Raw genomic sequence first — 18,924 nt, forward strand, 5'->3', positions numbered from 1 at the left:
AAACATGCAAAATGTGTTAATTGTTTATGTTCTCAGTAAGGCTTCTGGTCAACGGTGGGTTATTAGTTCAGTCTTTGGGGAGTCAAAATTATACTTGGATTTTCAACTGCACAGGAGGTTGCCTCCCTTAACCTCATATTGTTCAAGGGTCAACTGTATATTTATTGAGTACTGACTGAATGCAAAGTCCTGGATTCAGCACTGGAGATACAAAGATGATTGAGATTCACAAAATATATTGTATCTAAGTACCATTAAGTGATGGTGATAACTTACACTGTGCTAGGTACTATGCCCATGCTTTTTAGGCATTATTACATTTATCCTCACAGCTTTATGGGGTAGGTATCCTTTGTATTCCCATTTCATAAACAAGGATTAACTGGGTCTAAGAGAGGTTCAGTAATTTGCCCAGAGTCACAAAACTATACATGGCAGGACTAGTTCACGGAAGGATGAGGACTTGAATCTAAGTCTGTCTGACGTTGAAGCAAGAACAAAGGGTTGCATGACCACAGAGGACAGAAAATGTAAATACACGCTTGGGGCTTTGGGGAAAGGCATCTCAAAAGTACTCAACTGACTTTTGGAGATATGGTTTTGAAGTATATTTTCAAGGAGAGAATGAAGAGGGGGAGATTTCAAGGAGAGAACACTGCATGAGCCCGAACAGAGAGGAATGAAAATGCATAGCAAGTGGCCTGATGACCAGGGTCGGGGGTGGGGGGGGAAGGAGATGGACACGTTGGTTGTCACAGGCCCACATACTGTCATCAGTGACATGCTGGGAGCCACTGAGAACTTGTCCTTTCAGACCTCAATGAAACTAATGACTGAAAAATAGCATGCTAGAAGTCTTGGAGTGTGGTATAACTTCAAGTAGTAATTACCAGAGAAATGGGACAAAGTGTTTTATAAATGGATGCAATTTTGTTGGCACTCACGGACAACCTACTTACTAATAACAAATGCAAATCCTTAAACTCATCACCGAGATGAGGGACTCTTTCCAAGAGAAATGAAAAGATCACGATGTTGATAATCATCAACTCTTGTCAAGCAGTCACTAAAATCAAGTTAGTACATGACTATATCCCAAATACTTCAAAGATGCTGTCAATTAGACCGCCATTTTAGACTTACTTATTTCTATACTCTACCCTCTTTTTTTTTTTTTAATATTTTATTTATTTATTCAACAGAGAGAGACACAGCAAGAGAGGGAATGAAAGCAGGGGGAGTGAGAGAGGGAGAAGCAGGCTTCCCGCTGAGCAGGGAGCCCGATGCGGGGCTCGATCCCAGGACCCTGGGATCACGACCTGAGCCAAAGGCAGACTCTTAACGACTGAGCCACCCAGGCGCCCCTATACTCTACCCTCTTAATTAAAACAAAGAAGTCTAGGGAAATGTGAGCAAAGATTTCTTGACCCTTGAATACGCTACTCAGTAAACTCCAACTGCAGGATCTCAAAGAAATTGGTGAAAGCGAAATGCCCATTATGAGTAAATCATACAAAGCAGCCCCCAAAAGTCCAAGAGAAATTCTTCGTATTGCCAGTTTTGTGAATGCCAATTTCTACTTCTGGTGAGGGATACAGAAACTAGTAAGAGTGCTGAAAATCACGGGATTTGAGCTACAGCCCTGCGCTGACCATGAGCTGGCTATTGAATTGGCAGGACTGAGTTTCTCTGGGCTTCAGTTTTCTGGTCTCTCAAATAAGGAACCAGAAGAGAAGTTCCCTTCCGGTAATAACAGTCTATTTTGGTATGACTATGCTCTGGAGGAAAAAAAAGGGGCATGCAGCATGATACAGACAGGAACTGAAAGAGGTGTTAGGACAAATTGGTTCTGGCCCCAGCTCTTCTGCATGATAGGAGAGAAAATGACCGTGAACAAGTCTTTTATCCCCCCTTGATTGACGGTTGTTTTTTTTTTTTTTCCCTTTCCTTGGTAGTTTTTTACTGTTTGTAAAGCATTTTATTCTGAAACATCAATGTAACTTATTCCTAGGAATTATTTACACCTTGTTAGGACATTTTAACAACTTCTTCCTGTTTATTTGAATTCCTTTATTTATTATGACTTAAAAGCAGAAATACTCCTAATGGTCTTCCCCAGGGGATGCTTATTCAATAACCTGTTCCTTATGAAATTCCTTCAGGGGACCATGCTTAGCTGAAGCTATTTAACTCTTATTCGGGAGCTTGTCTGGAAGAGGAAGTAGTAAAGAAAGGCATAAGGAAATATTTTTTGGGGGGAGGATAAGTTATCATTTCTTTTCTAAATTTCCTGGCCCTAGATGGGCCCTGACTATAGTCCCCCAGCTCCACCTGTCGTTTTTCTCAGTTCCCTATCTTGGACAAGACCCTGTCACCAGCTAGTGCCTTCACGAGAATTTTTCTCTCAGATTCATATAGACAATTCCTTTACCCCTTATTTTGGCCAAGATAAAACTGCAATTTTCCAAAATAACATTTACTTAGAATATGAGCATGTGCACACAGACACACACCAAACAATTAAAACATCCCACAAATACACAGAAATAGATATATCAATAGATTTGTCATCTCCAAATAACCAAACACTAGCCACTAATATCTTGATCATTAAACATGATGGAGACCAACTTCTTTCACTTAAAAAAATATATATAATAGCTTTAAGTTAAGAAGAAATACTGGGGACAAGCAAAATGCATCCAAAAGTAGTGCCATAGTCTGTCTTGGTGTATCCATAGTTTACCTTTTAGGACCAATGAAGGGATGGTGCACAGCAGGACACAGGTGGCCTAGGGGCATCCCCAGGGTAGGCTGTCAAGAGCACTGGTCAGACCTCTTGTCTGACTATCAACGCTCTCAATCTCTGTGGTCGGCTCTCTGTGGATATCTCCAACCATATTTCTTAAGTTTTCCCCTTACAGCTTTGATTAAACGCTTGCCTTTCTGTGAGTATTGCCTTTCTCCTGGCTTTCATGATTTTGCCCAGGCTGTTCTTTCTAGAAATAATGCTCATCAGGTAGTAACTCTATTTTCACACATGATCAAGTCCTGTTTATCCCAGTGCTGATTCAAAGGCCGCCTCCTGGATAAGCCTTCCTGTCCCTGTTACTGTAAACATTTTCCGCTTCTTCTAACTCTCATAGGATACTATTTGTATTCCTTTCATGGGACTGGAACTTCTTACTCTGTAAAATGGTTATTTACAGGCTTGCCTTATCCTTTTTATTAAAAGTAAGCCCCCAGGTGCACAGATGATCTATGCTTTAGCCATCAGCCCCCTGTGGTAGCATGTGATCCAGGTCTTTATACAATGGCCTCAATAAATACTGAGACATCGGGATTATCTCAATCCATGATTTTCATGGTAGCAAGGATTATATCACCATTGGTGTTGGGTTGAATGTGGGCATAAGAAATTTAGTCATGCTCTGGACTAAAAACAGAAAGTAGGAAAGAAGAATATGTCAAGATAATCCCTAGGTTTCTGGTTGGCATAAGGAATTGAGTGATGGTGCCATTAATAAGAAAGGGACCAAATAACTAATTTTGGGTGGGACAGCATAAATTCAATTCTGGACATGTTCAGTCTGAAGTGTCTTTGAAATGTTCATGTGAAGATGGGAATCAAAAAGAATGGTTATTATAAGAGCAGCCAGGATAAGCATTTTAAAAGTCCCACATATTAAGGGAAATGAGTAAACATTCCAAAGAGTGAATAATTCTCACAAAGACATAGTTACAGCCATTAGAGAAAAATTATCATGCCCAGAAAATAGAGAATAAAATAGAATCATGCATTGTATCACACTGAAAAAACCCTATTATTACCTCCTACCGATTTTTCTCATTTTTTTCTTTCCTTTTTTTCTTTTTTTTGTAAAACCAAAATCCCATTCAACTGAATTTATATGACATAAAGTTTTATACCTAAATAAAGAATTGACAGCTTGAACCAGGCTTTCAGTCCTGAAAGGTTGGATAATTTAGTTTGTCTCTCATTTGTTAATCCTTTCATGTATGTCTCAAAGTTGTCTTATATCCTGGTTTGAAAACCATATACGCTGGGACAAGTGGGGTGATTGTAAGAGCACCACAAATACAGCCAATATTTTTGGCCTAAGAAATAACTATGTCTGAGTTACTAAATTCTTGCTTCTATAAAATTATATGCAAAACATAATTTACCTACATTAAAGTTAATCACCACTAGCATATTGAGGGTATCAAGTAAAATATTAAAGTTATTTTGCTTTGTATATAAAGCAAAAGAAAATTTTAAAGGTAATATGTTATAATATAACAACCACAAAATGAAATTTTTAAAAAAGACTGACTGATTGATTTATAGCTAGCAAATGGGGAGAGAATCTTTAAAGCAGACTCCCCACTGAGCATGGAACCTGATGTGGGGCTCGATCCCAGGACCCATGAGATCATAACCCATGAGATCATGACCTGAGCCAAAGCCAAGAGTTGGAAGCTCAACCGACTAAGCCACCCAGGTACCCCACAAAATGAAATCCTAATTTGGGATTTATCATTCAACTAGGTACTGGGCTAGGTTTTTCCTTTATTTAGAAGGAATGCAAATCATACCTTAAATAACACTTTAGGTAAATATTCAAGATATATAAAAGAAAGAATTTCAGGACCCTGTTTTCATATTCCATAATTCATTGCTTAGTATCTCAAAATATTCTTCCTTTGTGGGAAGAAATTCCAAGATGGTTGCAAGAAAGGATTCTGCCTCACAAAGATACCGGAAGTAAGGGAGAAGCAAGTGTTTCTCACTGCATTTTTTTCACCTACAACATGGACCTGTGAGCTAAGCAAGGGGAACCAAATGGTCTTCTATGGAATTTAGAGTCTTGAGGGAGTGACAAAGCTCAAGGTCAGTTTACAAGTATTTTGAAGTGGTTGTGGCATTCCAGAAACCAGTGTTGCTACAGGACTTGGGGCGGGGAGGGTGGGTGTCAATGGTGGTTTCTTAGCAGGCAGCTCTTGGGGAAGGCTATTTGAGGCTTCCTTTGCTTCAGGTCTAAGCCTGGCTCTCTGCCTTCCTCTCAGTTCTCTGAGCCATCCAGTATTTTTCACTCAATTGCTTTTCTTCTTAAATTGGCTTGTGTTGTTTTTAGTCAAGAAAGCTGAATAATACATTTCAATTACAAATGACTTTTATCTATTCCCATTAAATCAGGCAACTGAATACTTTACAATACTGGATTCAAGAGCCAAACTTTTTTTTTTTTAAAAGATTTTATTTATTTATTATTTGAGAGAGAGAGATTGAGAGAATGAGTAGGAAGAGGGGCAGAGGGGGAAGCAGACTCCCTGTGGAGCAGGGAGCCCAACGCAGGACTCGATCCCAGCACCCTGGGATCATGACCTGAGCCAAATGCAGATGCTTAACCGACTGAGTCACCCAGGCACCTGAGCCAAACTTTTCTTTTAAAATATTTTATAATTTAAAGTTCTTACTGATTCAGCCTTCACTGTAACATTATCAATTTAACTCCTGGGGAAAATGTATTTCCATGGTTTGAGAGTTTGTCATAGAAGCAGTTACTGCATGCATATGCATCTCAATTCCTCAGAGTAGTTGAGTAAGTTATGAGAGTGACTTGTTATATTCAAGCCTGACTTAAAAAAGAAAGTTCCTGTATCCATCCCACAGTGCCTTCTAACACTGCCCCCTTACCGTTATTGGGAAATTTAAAGTACTCAGTTTGTATTCAATTTATCATAGGACAGTCTTCTTTAAAACTGAATTATGATTTTTAAAAAATTATCCAACCAAATACACACATCAATTCAATTTCATAAGTTAATATCACATACAAAAAAATGTCAGGTTTGAGTTAGCTATGTTGATTTAGTACAGTCAGATTTTGGATTAACTTTACCAGTGTTGGGAACTGTACCAAATCAAATAATTCTGCCTGATCTTGAAGACTACTTTTTCCCAAGGTGTTGCAAGTGGCACCCCATAACGTCTTTTCTTTTGCCTGAATATGTTTCACACTTTGGAACTAGTATAAGAGTGCTGAGAGCAGGAAAATATTTCCTCCTCCTATGACATGGGACTAAGATCTGTGGTCAAAAGGGTGTCGTGCATTAATGATTCAAACTCTACTCCCACCCCCTCCAAATATACACGTGTGAAATATAAAATATTTTTCAAAATATTTTTAAGTTGAATTAAAAAGACAAAGACATTCTCCAAAACAAGATGAACATGACAGTGGACCTAACAGGTCAGATACACCCTGGGTAAGAGGGCAGAAACCATAGGCTGACACAAAGTCCAGGACTAGAAAAAGGCAGAAGAGACTGAACAGTAAAGGAAATGAAATGCCCCAGTCACAATGAAGGCCCTGACCTAGACTGGGTAGAGAGAATGTAGCTGAATGTGGAGAGGGGTGCCTCTTACCTGGAAGAGAACATTGAAAAAATTCTGCATCTTCTTCCTTTTATGGAGCCAAGTACCTGCGATGGCAAGACCAAGCACAGACACGGGGTCTACTTCCTATTGGCTCCATGGCCAGATCTGCAATATCCTCAAAGTCCTATGGGGCAGAAAGACTCCTGAAGCCAGATTATGGCAAAGGCAAAACTTCCAAAATAGGAGAAGAGAATGCAGAAGAAAAGAAAAAGTAGAGCAAAACCCCTCCCGTTCCAGGTGGGAGAACAAACCAAAATTCTAAACCTCAGTAGAACACCAAAATATCAAGGAAACAAACAAACTCAATAATTAGGACAATTCACCCTGGTTGAAATGCAAATCAAAAAATGACTATTAAAGAGTCTACAGAGAAAAAGAAAAGAATTACAGTCACAAAAAAAGAAAAAAATAAATTAGCCAGATAGGAATAGCCAGATATAAAGTCAGACATGAATAAAGAATGTTTACAAAAAGTAAGAAATTGTAGAAATGAAAAATACAGCTGTTGACAGAAATATCAGCATGAAAAATAAGTATGCAGGGTAAATCTAGACTAATCCTATTCTAAGAATTAGTGAATTGAGAAACAATTTTGAAGAAACCCAAAATACAGCAAAGATTGATAAAGAAATGACAAACATAAAAGAGAAAATATAAGACACATAAGCTATATTGGGGCATTGCAATATTTATCTCTTAGAAGTAGAAAATAAAAAGAATAAGAGAAGATCAATATTTAATGGAATAATGACTGAAAATTTTCCACAACTGAATGAAACAGAAGTTCTCATATTGAAAACATATTCTGAATTCTTAAAAAGAGAAACAAGAATCAATTTTGTGACTCAGAAACACAAGTGTTGAGCCTAATGCAGTGCCCAATATAGAATTGTTTTCAATAATTTTTTTCTTTATTTTGATCTCTGAACTTAGAGCAACAGACTTAGAATCTAAATATTGTGTAATTCAACCATTCTTATGGTGCTTGAATGTTGGGAGACAATTATCCATAGGTCCCTCTCATTTCTGTATGTCTTATATTAGCTTTTTTTCCAGACTATATTTTCAAGGATACTTGTATAGCAAATGGTTTTGGAAGTTAGAGATAATGTCTCTCTCCAGGACAGATGGAAGTTTTGTTTGCTGAACAGAATAGTAAAGATAATGTCTGCTCCAGGACAAAGTTTGGGCAGGTTCGCTAGCCCTTCCCTTTTCAAAGACCAGAGTTTCCTAAGCTCAGGGTTCCTACACTATGTGGCAAACCCACTGTGTACACCCATCCATCTAGGCCATTCCACATCAACACTAGGACTTGTGGGGCAAGAATAACCAACATGAATATAAGACTCATGTTGCTGGCTTAACAAGAATAGTAAGGCCCTTTTCTCTGATCCTTTAGTCTCCTATCTTCTTCCAATATGCTTGAAACAGGCAGGTCAACTTATTAGCTTGCAAATAAGGTAAAATCTCAAATTCTCCATAGTTCTTGACATAGTTCTTGAGCACCTGACACAATGCTCGTATACTTCAATTTCCGTTTTGTTTGTTTGCTTGTTGTTTGTCCACTTGCTCTGGGAAGAATGGGGTTGTGGCTGACTATGGAACTGTGGTCACACAAAGAAGGAAGGAAGGACATGTATGAGCCCACGGCCACCTCCTCACTGTAAACTACCTGCCTCCTTCCTTCTCTGTAATTCATTCCACTCACAACGTAATGTTTCCTCACTATAGGTATATGACTTCTGTCTCTCCAGCAAGGCTGTAAACTCATATAGGCAAGGCCTATTACCTCCAGAGATGTCTACCATCATCACTCTGTTTACTCATGTGAATAAAGCCTGGACTTAGGGATCAGGATTTGAATTCCAGCTAAGCCATTCATTACCTGTGTAGCCTTGTACAAGCTAATTAGCCTCTGCAAACTTTGGTTCTTCTCAGTTGTAAAAATGGAGTGTCCTAGAACACTTCCCTTGGGGATGTTGTAAAATCACATGAGATAATATAAAGTCCTAACAATGTCTGGCACACAGTTAGGCATTAAAAAAATAGGAATGAAGCATGTAACCCCCAACAGGAATTCAAATAGAATCACCTTTTAAGTCATGCACTATTTTTTACTCACTTCTCCTAACTTAGCCCTTAAATAGTGATATGCTCCTTAAATGAAACTAATAGAATTCTCAAGAATAAACTGAAACTACAAGACTACTCTTTGACTTAGCACTATCTCTAGGAATTTATCTTAAGGAAATAATAAGGGATTCGTGTGCAACTCTGTTCATTACAGTGTTACTTATTAGAGATAGAAACAATTAGTAACAACCTAAATATCTAATAGTAGGGGATTATTTAAATCAGTCATTGAATAGTCATGCAAGGTAATGTTTGCAGCAATTAAAGAAATCTGTCATAGAATGATACGAATGACATGGATTTAATGACATGCATATTCACTATTCAGTGAAAAAAAGCAGGCTCCAACACATAGATCAATGGAAGAGGATAGAGAGCCCAGAAATAAACCTACTCTCATATGGTCAATTAATCTATGAAAAAGGAAACAAGAATATACAATGGGGTAAAAAAAGTTTCTTCAGTGGTGTTGGGAAACCTGGACAGCTACATGTAAAAGAATGAAACTGGACCACTTTCTTACACAAAAATAAACTCAAGATGGGTTAAAGACCTAGATGTGAGACCTGAAACCATAAAACTAAAAGATATTGTGCAAGACTGTTAAATCTCAGATCTGTACCTCTGAAACAAATAATGCAATATATGTGAAGAAAAAAAAGAAGAAGAAGAAGAAGGTAGCGGGAGGGGAAGAATGAAGCGGGGGAAATTGGAGGGGTAGACGAACCATGAGAGACAATGGACTCTGAAAAACAAACTGAGGGTTCTAGAGGGGAGGGGGGTTGGAGGATGGGTTAGCCTGGTGGTGGGTATTGAGGAGGGCACATTCTGCATGGAGCATTGGGTGTTATGCACAAACAATGAATCATGGAACACTTCATCTAAAACTAATGATGTAATGTATGGGGATTAACATAAGAATAAAAAAAAAGAAAATTAAAACTAAAAGATAACATAGGCAGTAGTCTCTTGGACATTGTCCTTAGCAACATTATTTATGGAAATGTTTCTTTAGGCAAGGAAAACAAAAGCAGAAATAAACTATCAGGACTACATCAAAATAAAAAGCTTTTGCACAACAAAGGAGACCATCAACAAAATGAAAAGGCAACCTACTGAATGGGAAAAGATATATGCAAATGATATATCCAATAAAGGATTTAACATCCAAAATATATAAAGAACTTATACAACCCAACACTAACAAATAATCTGATTAAAAATGGGATGAAGACTTGAATAGACATTTTTCCAAAGATATAGAGATGGCTAACAGACGCATGAAAAGATGTTCAAGATCCCTAATCACCAGGGAAATGCAAATCAAAACTACAATGAGATATCACCGCTCACCTGTCAGAATGGCTAATATCGAAAAGACAAGAAATAATAAGTGTCAGTGAGGATGTGGAAAAAACGGACCACTCACGCACTGCTGGTGGGAATGTAAGCTGGTGTAGCTACTGGGCAAAACAGTATGGAGATTCCTCAAAAAATTTAAAATAGTAATACCATAAATTCCACTAATTCCACTAATAGCTATTTACCCAAAGAAAATGAAAACACTAATTTGAAAAGGTATATGCACCCCTGTGGCCTCATTTACAATAGTCCCTCATTTACAATAGTCAAGGCATGTAAACAACCCAAGTGTCTATGGAAAGGTAAATGGGTAAAGAAAATTTGGTGTGTATATATATATGTATATATATATATATATATATAAATGGAATATTACTCAGCTATAAAAAAAGAGATCTTGCCATTTGAACAACATGAATGGACCTGGAGGGTATTATGATAAGTAAAACAAATTCAACAGAGAGAGACAAATATCATATCATTTCACTTATATGTAGAATCTAAAAAACAAAACAAATAAACAAACAAAAAAAAACCCCAAACAGACTCATAAATACAGAGAACAAACTGGTGGTTGCCAGAACGGAGAGAGTATGGGAGGGATGGGTGAAATAGGTGATGGGGATTGCAAAGTTTTAAAAAGAAAAGCAGGCTCCAGAACACCTATAAATATTATTCTAATTTTTAAAAAATGTATATCCATTCATAAGATACTAAAAGGTTATAGATTAAAATGTTATACTTGATTGATTTGGTTATATACTTCTCTGTATCTTCTAAATTCCCTGAAATAAACATATATACTACCTATAATAAGTAAAAAGATATTCAGTATTACATAAACTATACATAGTAGATTATTAGAAACCCAAATAGGAAGTAGGAATAATGATATTTAAAATGACTTCTGAATACAGTTTAGCCAGAAAAAATGATACCAAGTCTTTCAAGGTTTATGTTCCTTTTTAAATCTCAAATGTAAGATACCTTAACTTTACAGAAGAACAGAAAACACAAGAAAATATATGCCAATACTAATCATCTACTGAAGTTTACATTCTTCATTCTGATGAAGTTGTTTAGAAAATGCTGCGAGCAATGTTACCAATATTGGGATGCAACTCAATTCACTTTTCATGCAAGTATCCCCTTATCTCGGAATCACAGTGAACTAATTTAAATTAGTTCTTTTCTCACCTTAACAACTATTGCATTATAAAATTGTTCAGCGTCATTAGGTGATGTTTGGACTTTGCAAGTGAAGATATTATTTGATTACCTGGACTTTTCTGTGCCGCCCGTGCCTTGATGAATGTTGATGAATTCCATGAGTTGTTTTTGTAACATCACATCTTTGCCCTCAATTTGAGTGATGAATTTATGCTCTAAAAGATCTGACACTGTTGGACGCTTTTCATAATCTTTAGTCAAGCATCTGCACTGGCAAAAAAAAAAAAAAAAGAGAGAGAGAGACAAAGAAAGAAAGAAAAAGAAAGAAAGAAAGAAAGATGTAATGACTAGATAGGTTCGAGTTTTGACATTATTATTATTATTCCTAAAAACTACTGTAACACAAGAGAGCAATGCTCCTCACAAATGTTCATCCTGAGAAGCATATCTCAAAGAATGTTAACCTGCAATATGATGAAATGCATGTTTGTGAAAGTGGACACATCTGCGAGCAATGCCATGTAGTCTTACCAACTTCCGACTAAACATGACTCCCTCGTGCCCCAGCAAGCGTGCTGGCATAGTGGTGATTAAATGCCGTCTCCCCAGCAGGCTCCTTTATGAGCCAGCAAGCTAAAGAATGAAGCATCAAAGTCATTACAGTTTGAAAGCTTATCTAAAATTAAAACAAACTTTTCTGTTTCCCTCCCCTAATGCTTTTAAAGGCTTCTCAATTGATCTATTTCTTTCTACGTGATAAAACTGCTAAACTAATATGCTGGGGATGTTTAAATCCCACATCAGTGGACATTTTTGGAGGTCTCTATATAGAGCAAATGCACCAAAGCATGCCACACCTCTTGGTAGGTTCAACGAGATAGTAGCGTGAGAAAGGATAAAGCTAATGAGAACACTTGGAACACCACTGCAGAAGGGACATTTGAACAACTGGGACATTTAATCAGCCATGACAGCTGTCTTCAAATATTCGGAAGAGGGATTAGACTAGTTTTCAGTGGTCACAAGAGACAAAGAACCCAGGATCAATTAGTGGAATTAAGAGAGAAAGAGATTTCAGGGCAGCGTAAGGAAGAACTTCTCATCAGGGAGGCTTCTCAAAGTTAGAATGGGCTGCACTGGGTAGGATCACCTTTATTAGGGATGAGGACATCCTGACGGGATGGCCACTCAGTGCACATGCTCGGGAAGGATTTACGCTCTGGATATGGTTTGGGCTGTATCAACTTCCAGTACCCTTCCCACCCTGGGATTCAGAGGATCTATGCTAGTGAGACAACTGGTCAGAGGTGGGCTGGCACTTGGCGACATAGAAAAAGAAAAAAAAGAGAGAGGAAGAAGAAGTCCATGCCTTGATTTGGGCAGTGGCATTTCTAATCTGTACTGTTACTCCTCCTGGGATGATGGTTTGGCAATTTATTAACCGGCAACATATTTCTCAAGGATGGTAAAATATGCTAAGGAATCAGGATGATGATATCTGAACATAAGAACAAGTGCTCTTCATGATCATTTAGTTTAACAGAACGCATCCATTTCTGACATCTGTAGCACTTGCTCCATGGATTGAGTATAGTCACATATGAAATTCTTTTATCTAAGTAAAAGTGTATCAGATAGCTGGTATGTACCAGGCACTCTGCTGGACAGCGGCGTTGCACGGACAAGTAAGGCATATTTGGTGCCCTGCAGTTACTCACTGTCTCGCTGGGAAGAGAAGCATCTAAAGAGGTGTTACTAGCAGAAAAGGAACAAAATGCAGCGATAGCCCACAGGGCAGAATGCTAGGTGAAATGGTGTGAAACGTGTCAAAGTCACCAGGTTCAATGGAGGATTTGTGTGGAAGGACTGCAGACGTGGGGCACAATTACGAATTTTGGGGAGCCCTCTAAAGTTACCAGGGATCCTCCCAGGAGATGTGTGAAGTCTGACTGCACTTTATCAAATATTCTGTAGTGCACAGTCTGTACTCCAGTAAGAGATGCTCATGTGAAATCTGGGGAACAAAATGGACTATCAATCCTCGGGTTTTCACACCCCTTAAATCTAAGCCTCTTGTCTTTATAGGAATAAGGGAATAGGGAGATATTCTTGGTAGAAAAACCAATGATTGCGGTATGTGTACGACTGGTTCCTCCACTTTCTTTGCCCTTTCTACATTTTCTGAGTGGTGTCTGACACACGTAATCTTTTTTTTTTAAAGATTTTATTTATTAGACAGAGAGCAAGAGAGCACAAGCAGGGGGAGCAGCAGAGGGAGACAGAGAAGCAGACTCCTGGCTGAGCCAAGAGCCTGATGTGGGGTTCAATCCCAGGACTCTGGGATCATGACCTGATCCGAAGACAGATGCTTAACTGACTGAGCCATGTAGACGTCCCTGACACATGTAATCTTAATGTCTCCTGTCTCCCATTTACAACCTGGGGTCATCCCTTACCTTATTTTCTATTATTATTATTATTATTATTATTTATGGTAAAGACATAGTAAGATGGTGAAAACAGGTTTATGGGGCAGATTTTTAGAAATTATTGACTCATATCTTCCAGTTGATTGCCCAGAGGCACTGCACTTGTGTTAAATATTTGTCAAATTAAAAATGTTCACTGAATATCAAATACATAAGCATTTTATCGATACAATTATCTGATTCACCGACTACAATGAAAATTCCCTGACTGCGACAGGAATGAGTGATGCAGATAAATAAAGGGTTAAAAAGAGCTGATTGAACCGATGGTGGGTGAGTAGGTGGGAGATGGGAAGGCGTAGCTTGCAAAAGGCAGGTGGATGGAAGGATGTGTTCATGGACCATGAAGCAACCTCAGAAGCATAGCTATCTTTAAGCAAATGAACATGACCCTAAGATCATTATTTGAGCAATAATGGATTCACTGAACGTTCAGAGGACAGTACAAATGCTTGTTTTGAAGACAATAATGGACACCCTCTGGAGCTGTTCAATAGATAAGAAATAAGGAGGAGATTCAGAAGTGTTATAAAAGGCACATTTCAAAGTTCTAGCAGGATGGTATCTCTTCGTTTTTTTAAAAGACTCTATTGTTACTCACTTGCTAATGAAGTCATTGAATTCTGCTGACCATATCTCAGGCTGTCTTAGTTTGGGGGGTGGATTCCTAGAAAAATAAGAATCAAGGTTGGATTGTGCACATTGGTCAGTCGGTGCAAAATCAGAGCCGGACAGACTAGAGCATTAGTGCGATCAGAGGTTCTGCCAGACATAATCAAACATACCACAATTTTCCGATTCAAAGAGAGATAATTAGTTATTAAGCATTCTTCATATAAAATGACAGCTTCCTTGTTTCTCAGAAAGCACTTAATATATGACCCAATTTTTCTGATTTTTTCTTTTAAGGAATCTTTTTGCTTTTACCTGAGTGCCCTAGGGAGAAACATCAATACTTGGCAAAATAGAAACAGCGAATACTGGGGATTTTTTTTTTTTTTTTACTTTGAGTCCTGCAGAAGTCTCTGAGGAATATCCAGGGTACACAGAGGTGACCTGAAAGGTGTGTCATTCAGAATACAAGGGACACTGTAGCAGACAGGGGCAGAGTAGAATGCCTTTAGGAGTTGTTCTGTTGTTGCTGGAAACAAGGTTATGAAAGTAAGGAACTGGGAAATATGATTAGCTAGAAAGCTCTGAATGCCACTTAAAAGATTTTGTTATTAGTTGCCTTTATTTCTAGGCCAAACAAATCTTGTCCTTCTTTGGCATGTTCATGAATACGAAGGCACCTCCCTTGGAAATGAGGCTGATCTAAGTCTGTAATCAAGCAGCACTGATCAACCATGATAGCTGAATTTGCTGAAATACTGCTTTCCACTAACCCTAACAGCTCTTTGTTTTCATTAGTGGGATGGAAACACTTCGTCTTCAGTTCTGCATTACTCCTTAAATAGCTTATAATGAAATTAGTGTACAGTTTATATAGGCTCATTAAAGAAAAGTGCAGCCACTCATCTACCCTAGATCACGCCTCGAGCTCATTGTACAATTCTTAGGACTATTTGAAGATTGCTGATTTGCACATTAAAAGAATTCTCTTCCCCAGTAGTCTTGCTCTGTTTCTTGTCCTCCTGAAAATTTCCTTTCTAAGAGATTTATTGGCTTGCTTGGAGTATAACAAAGTTTTGATGATTTTAGAACACTTAGAACAGGGTAGATTTTCAGATCCCTTATTTTTTTTTTCTAAATATTTCTACAGTTCGTGTTCTAAGACCTTCATGCTAGAGATATACCAGTGGCCGAAGTAATAAGAAACAAGTAAGAAGATGCCATTTCCAGAGGCACCTTGCTCACAGGTATAAGAAACATCAATGGTGTCATCCCTTGTCCATCTGGTGTCATCACCAAGAATAACAACATCCGGCTAACTCTGGTAGTTTAAACCATAATTAAAATGGCCCAGGAAGTGTAGTGCTTCATCTTACAGACTGAATGACAGTAGGAGTTAGGAAATGTAGATTTTTTTTTCTGTTTTCCTCAAATTTAATGAAATGTCTTAAACTTGGTATAGGGCAGGTTTTCTGTTCTTTTTTGTAATCTTGTTTCCCCACTTACCAACCAAGCAGCATATTTTACAAAGAGCTAGACCTGAGATTTACATGGAAATTGTTATGTAAAGGATGATAAAGGCATTATAATTCAGAACATATATATCAGACAGGAAGTTCAAAGATAAAATGAAAAATACATTCAAATTCTTTGGTCTTCTATTAATTTAAATACGTGCCCAATATTCCAAATGAACCCATGTAGACATGAGTATCACATATTGGCATTATTTCTTTAGAACTGGAGAACTGTCCCTGAGGGCTTCGTATATATGATTCTATGTGCTATAGGCACTAGGATGACAAAATTTAATAATACTATATAACATACCACCCCACCACTGCCTTCGACCCCTGTCACCCCAGGCCCTTGGTGTGCATTCCATTGGGACTATGGTACCAGGCAAAATCCTTCAGACAGTCCTCAAAGGAGAACACATGTATAATAAAAATAGGCTGTCTTTTTTTTTTTTTTTAAGATTTTATTTATTTATTTGAGAGAGAGAATGAGATAGAGAGAGCATGAGAGGGGGGAGGGGCAGAGGGAGAAGCAGACTCCCTGCCGAGCAGGGAGCCTGATGCGGGACTCGATCCAGGGACTCCAGGATCATGACCTGAGCCGAAGGCAGTCGCCTAACCAACTGAGCCACCCAGGCGCCCCTAGGCTGTCTTTTCACATCAGTTTTCTGAAAGAGCTAGGAACTAACCAAAACATATATAAAATAGTATTTAGTTAGTAATAGGACAGACAGGGGAAAGTTTATTAATATACACAATGAAGGGGAAAGCTCTACACAGAAAGGAAAGTGCTTTCATGGCTCCAAAGAGATTATTCTAAGTTTACTGTTTTATATGAATATATTCAAACATTGACATATTTAAAGTCCTTGCTATTGTATCAGTGAATTTTGTGTATAAATTTATTAATAATACCATTTTAAATCTCCAAAGAGAAGTCTTAGCAAGTAGTAAAAAACAAATCACTGGATTGACAGAGTGAAGCAAAGCCAATCACTGGGGCACCAACTGGGGCCCAGGGCCTTACTGACAAGTTTGGGAGTGGATAAAGAGTGGGAGGAACCGCTGCTTTCTGAGCTCAAATCCCGGCAAAAGGAAGACACAGTGAGTATCAAGAAAAAGCTCTTACTTAGACCAGGGAAATGAAACCGCTGAATACATACAGTGTTTCAGAAGAGGCAGAAGATATCCTAGGCCACTGTGCTCCCACCTTGCTGAAATATACTGAATATTTCCCTGATGAGCACCAGCTGAAGGAAGAAAGATGGGCTACAGATACTGTACCCCATGTTAGTTCTCTGACCTTGGAATTTTGAAGAGCGCTCTCATGGGATGAAGGTCGGCTAGTGGAGGATCTCCATCCCCTAGCTCGATGGCCGTGATCCCCAGGGACCATGTGTCACACCTGGCATCATAAGTGGTATCCAGTTGCTGTTCACATGCAATCACCTAGCAGAAAATGAAAAAAAAAAAAAGGGTGAAGTTTGTGATTTTAGCAAGCATCATAGCAAAAGCAAGCATGAAAGTCCAAAGATTTATATTAAAAATTCATGTGACAAATATTCACAGAAGTTTTAGTCATAATAGCCCCAAAGTGGAAACAACCCAAATGTCCATCAACTGGTGATGGATAAACAAAATACTGTGTATACATACAATGCAATACTATTCAGCCATAAAAGGAACAGACTATTGATGTATGCTACAACATGCGTAAACACTAAGAGAAAGAAGCCAGACACCAAGGCCACATATTGTATGATTCCATTTAAATGAAATGTCCAGAATAGGCAATTCCATAGGCAAAAAAGCAGATTAGTGGTTGCCTAGTGTAGGACAGCTTGGGAGAAGATGGGGATTGACTGTTAATGAGTAAGAGGTTTCTTTTAGGGGGAAAGAAAATGCTCTAAAATTAGACTGTGATGATGGTTGCACAACCCTGTGAACATACACCTAAAAATCATTAAACTGCACACGTCAAATGAGTTAATTCTATGGTATAGGAATTATATGTCCATAAAGCTGATAAAAATAAAAAACATGCATATGAATTTTCTATTCTGTTGTGTCTCTTTGTCTTCCTGAGTATAAAAATGTATTTTGCCCCACCAATTTTTTTCGTTATTTTATGACTTCATACATGTGGCCTAGGAATATCTTGCCAAATGCTTGGGTGAATTTATGCTCCAATTTGCCCAAGACATCCTTAGTTTATGCTTTCCTAGAGTTATTATAAATACCATCCCCTTTTTCTCTGCAAAGTGTCATGGCTTGCAAAAATGATACGGTCACCTACCACGGTCACTGTTTCCTTTGTCCCTTTCATCCTGACACACACGGACTCCAGCCTGAGAAGGACGGCTTTATGTAACCAACAAATGCTACCTCTGAACTAGAATTTAATTTAAAAATGTCAAGTAGAGAATTTCACTGTTCAACTGATTATTGAACAATCTTGCCTCTGAGGCCCTAAGAACACTAAAATAATTCTATGCCATTAGTTATGGAAAATATATTAAAATCTATTTACCTTGCTGCTTTCTAATTCTAAAAGATTTGTCATTAATAACATAGAGCTGGCATATATGCCATGCCTTCACGAGCTATATATATACTTCAACAATTCTAGATAAGTGGAAATTTATTGAAATACTGCCCATCGTTCATAAGTTGGAAAAATGTTTATTGTAGAAAAATAAGCATAATATGCATAAAATCTGGAACATACACATATTTACACGACAGCTTGATAAGACCACAGTGAACCTTTCTCTTTTAGGTAACATCCATTGGTTTGTTAAGCAGAAAAGCACTTTCAAACCCAGTTTGTGCTATTTTACTAATAAATAATGACATATCAGTAAAATGATGGTCTGGTAATTGCATATTTAGGAGTGTCGATTTTAATTATTAACTCATTTAATACTCTGGTAATTATATTTTAGATAGATCAAAATATTTTCTTTTACTTAGACAGTGGTTCCAAGATCCACTAATCAAAATTGCTTTTTTACTAAAAGAAAACTTAAACACATAACAATGGCTTTGTTATTATAACATGGAAAACATAAAACTAGTCTATTAATTATTTAATATTAATCAAGTAATGATACATTTATTATATATTATAGTATTTATATTATTACTATGCACTGTTTAATATTTTTTTTTTAAAGATTTTATTTATTTATTTGAG

At 37.8% G+C, this 18,924-nt stretch overlaps 1 protein-coding gene across 1 annotated transcript in view; it reads right to left on the reverse strand.

Annotated features, from left to right (window-relative positions):
* MYO3A (myosin IIIA) overlaps positions 1–18,924 on the reverse strand; it is a 221,124-nt gene that overhangs the window by 158,293 nt on the left and 43,907 nt on the right. Inside the window, exons 6-8 of the mRNA XM_064590361.1 lie at positions 17,032–17,177; positions 14,201–14,266; positions 11,220–11,375 (exon numbers count right to left, since the gene is read on the reverse strand). Coding sequence (XP_064446431.1) covers positions 11,220–11,375; positions 14,201–14,266; positions 17,032–17,177 — 368 coding nt within the window. The remainder of the gene's footprint in view (positions 1–11,219; positions 11,376–14,200; positions 14,267–17,031; positions 17,178–18,924) is intronic.

This window comes from Mirounga angustirostris, unplaced genomic scaffold (genome assembly GCF_029215605.1).
Source record: "Mirounga angustirostris isolate CCGP_5_RB_7025 unplaced genomic scaffold, mMirAng1.0.hap1 SCAF_5, whole genome shotgun sequence".
In the NCBI taxonomy this organism is placed as follows: domain Eukaryota; kingdom Metazoa; phylum Chordata; class Mammalia; order Carnivora; family Phocidae; genus Mirounga; species Mirounga angustirostris.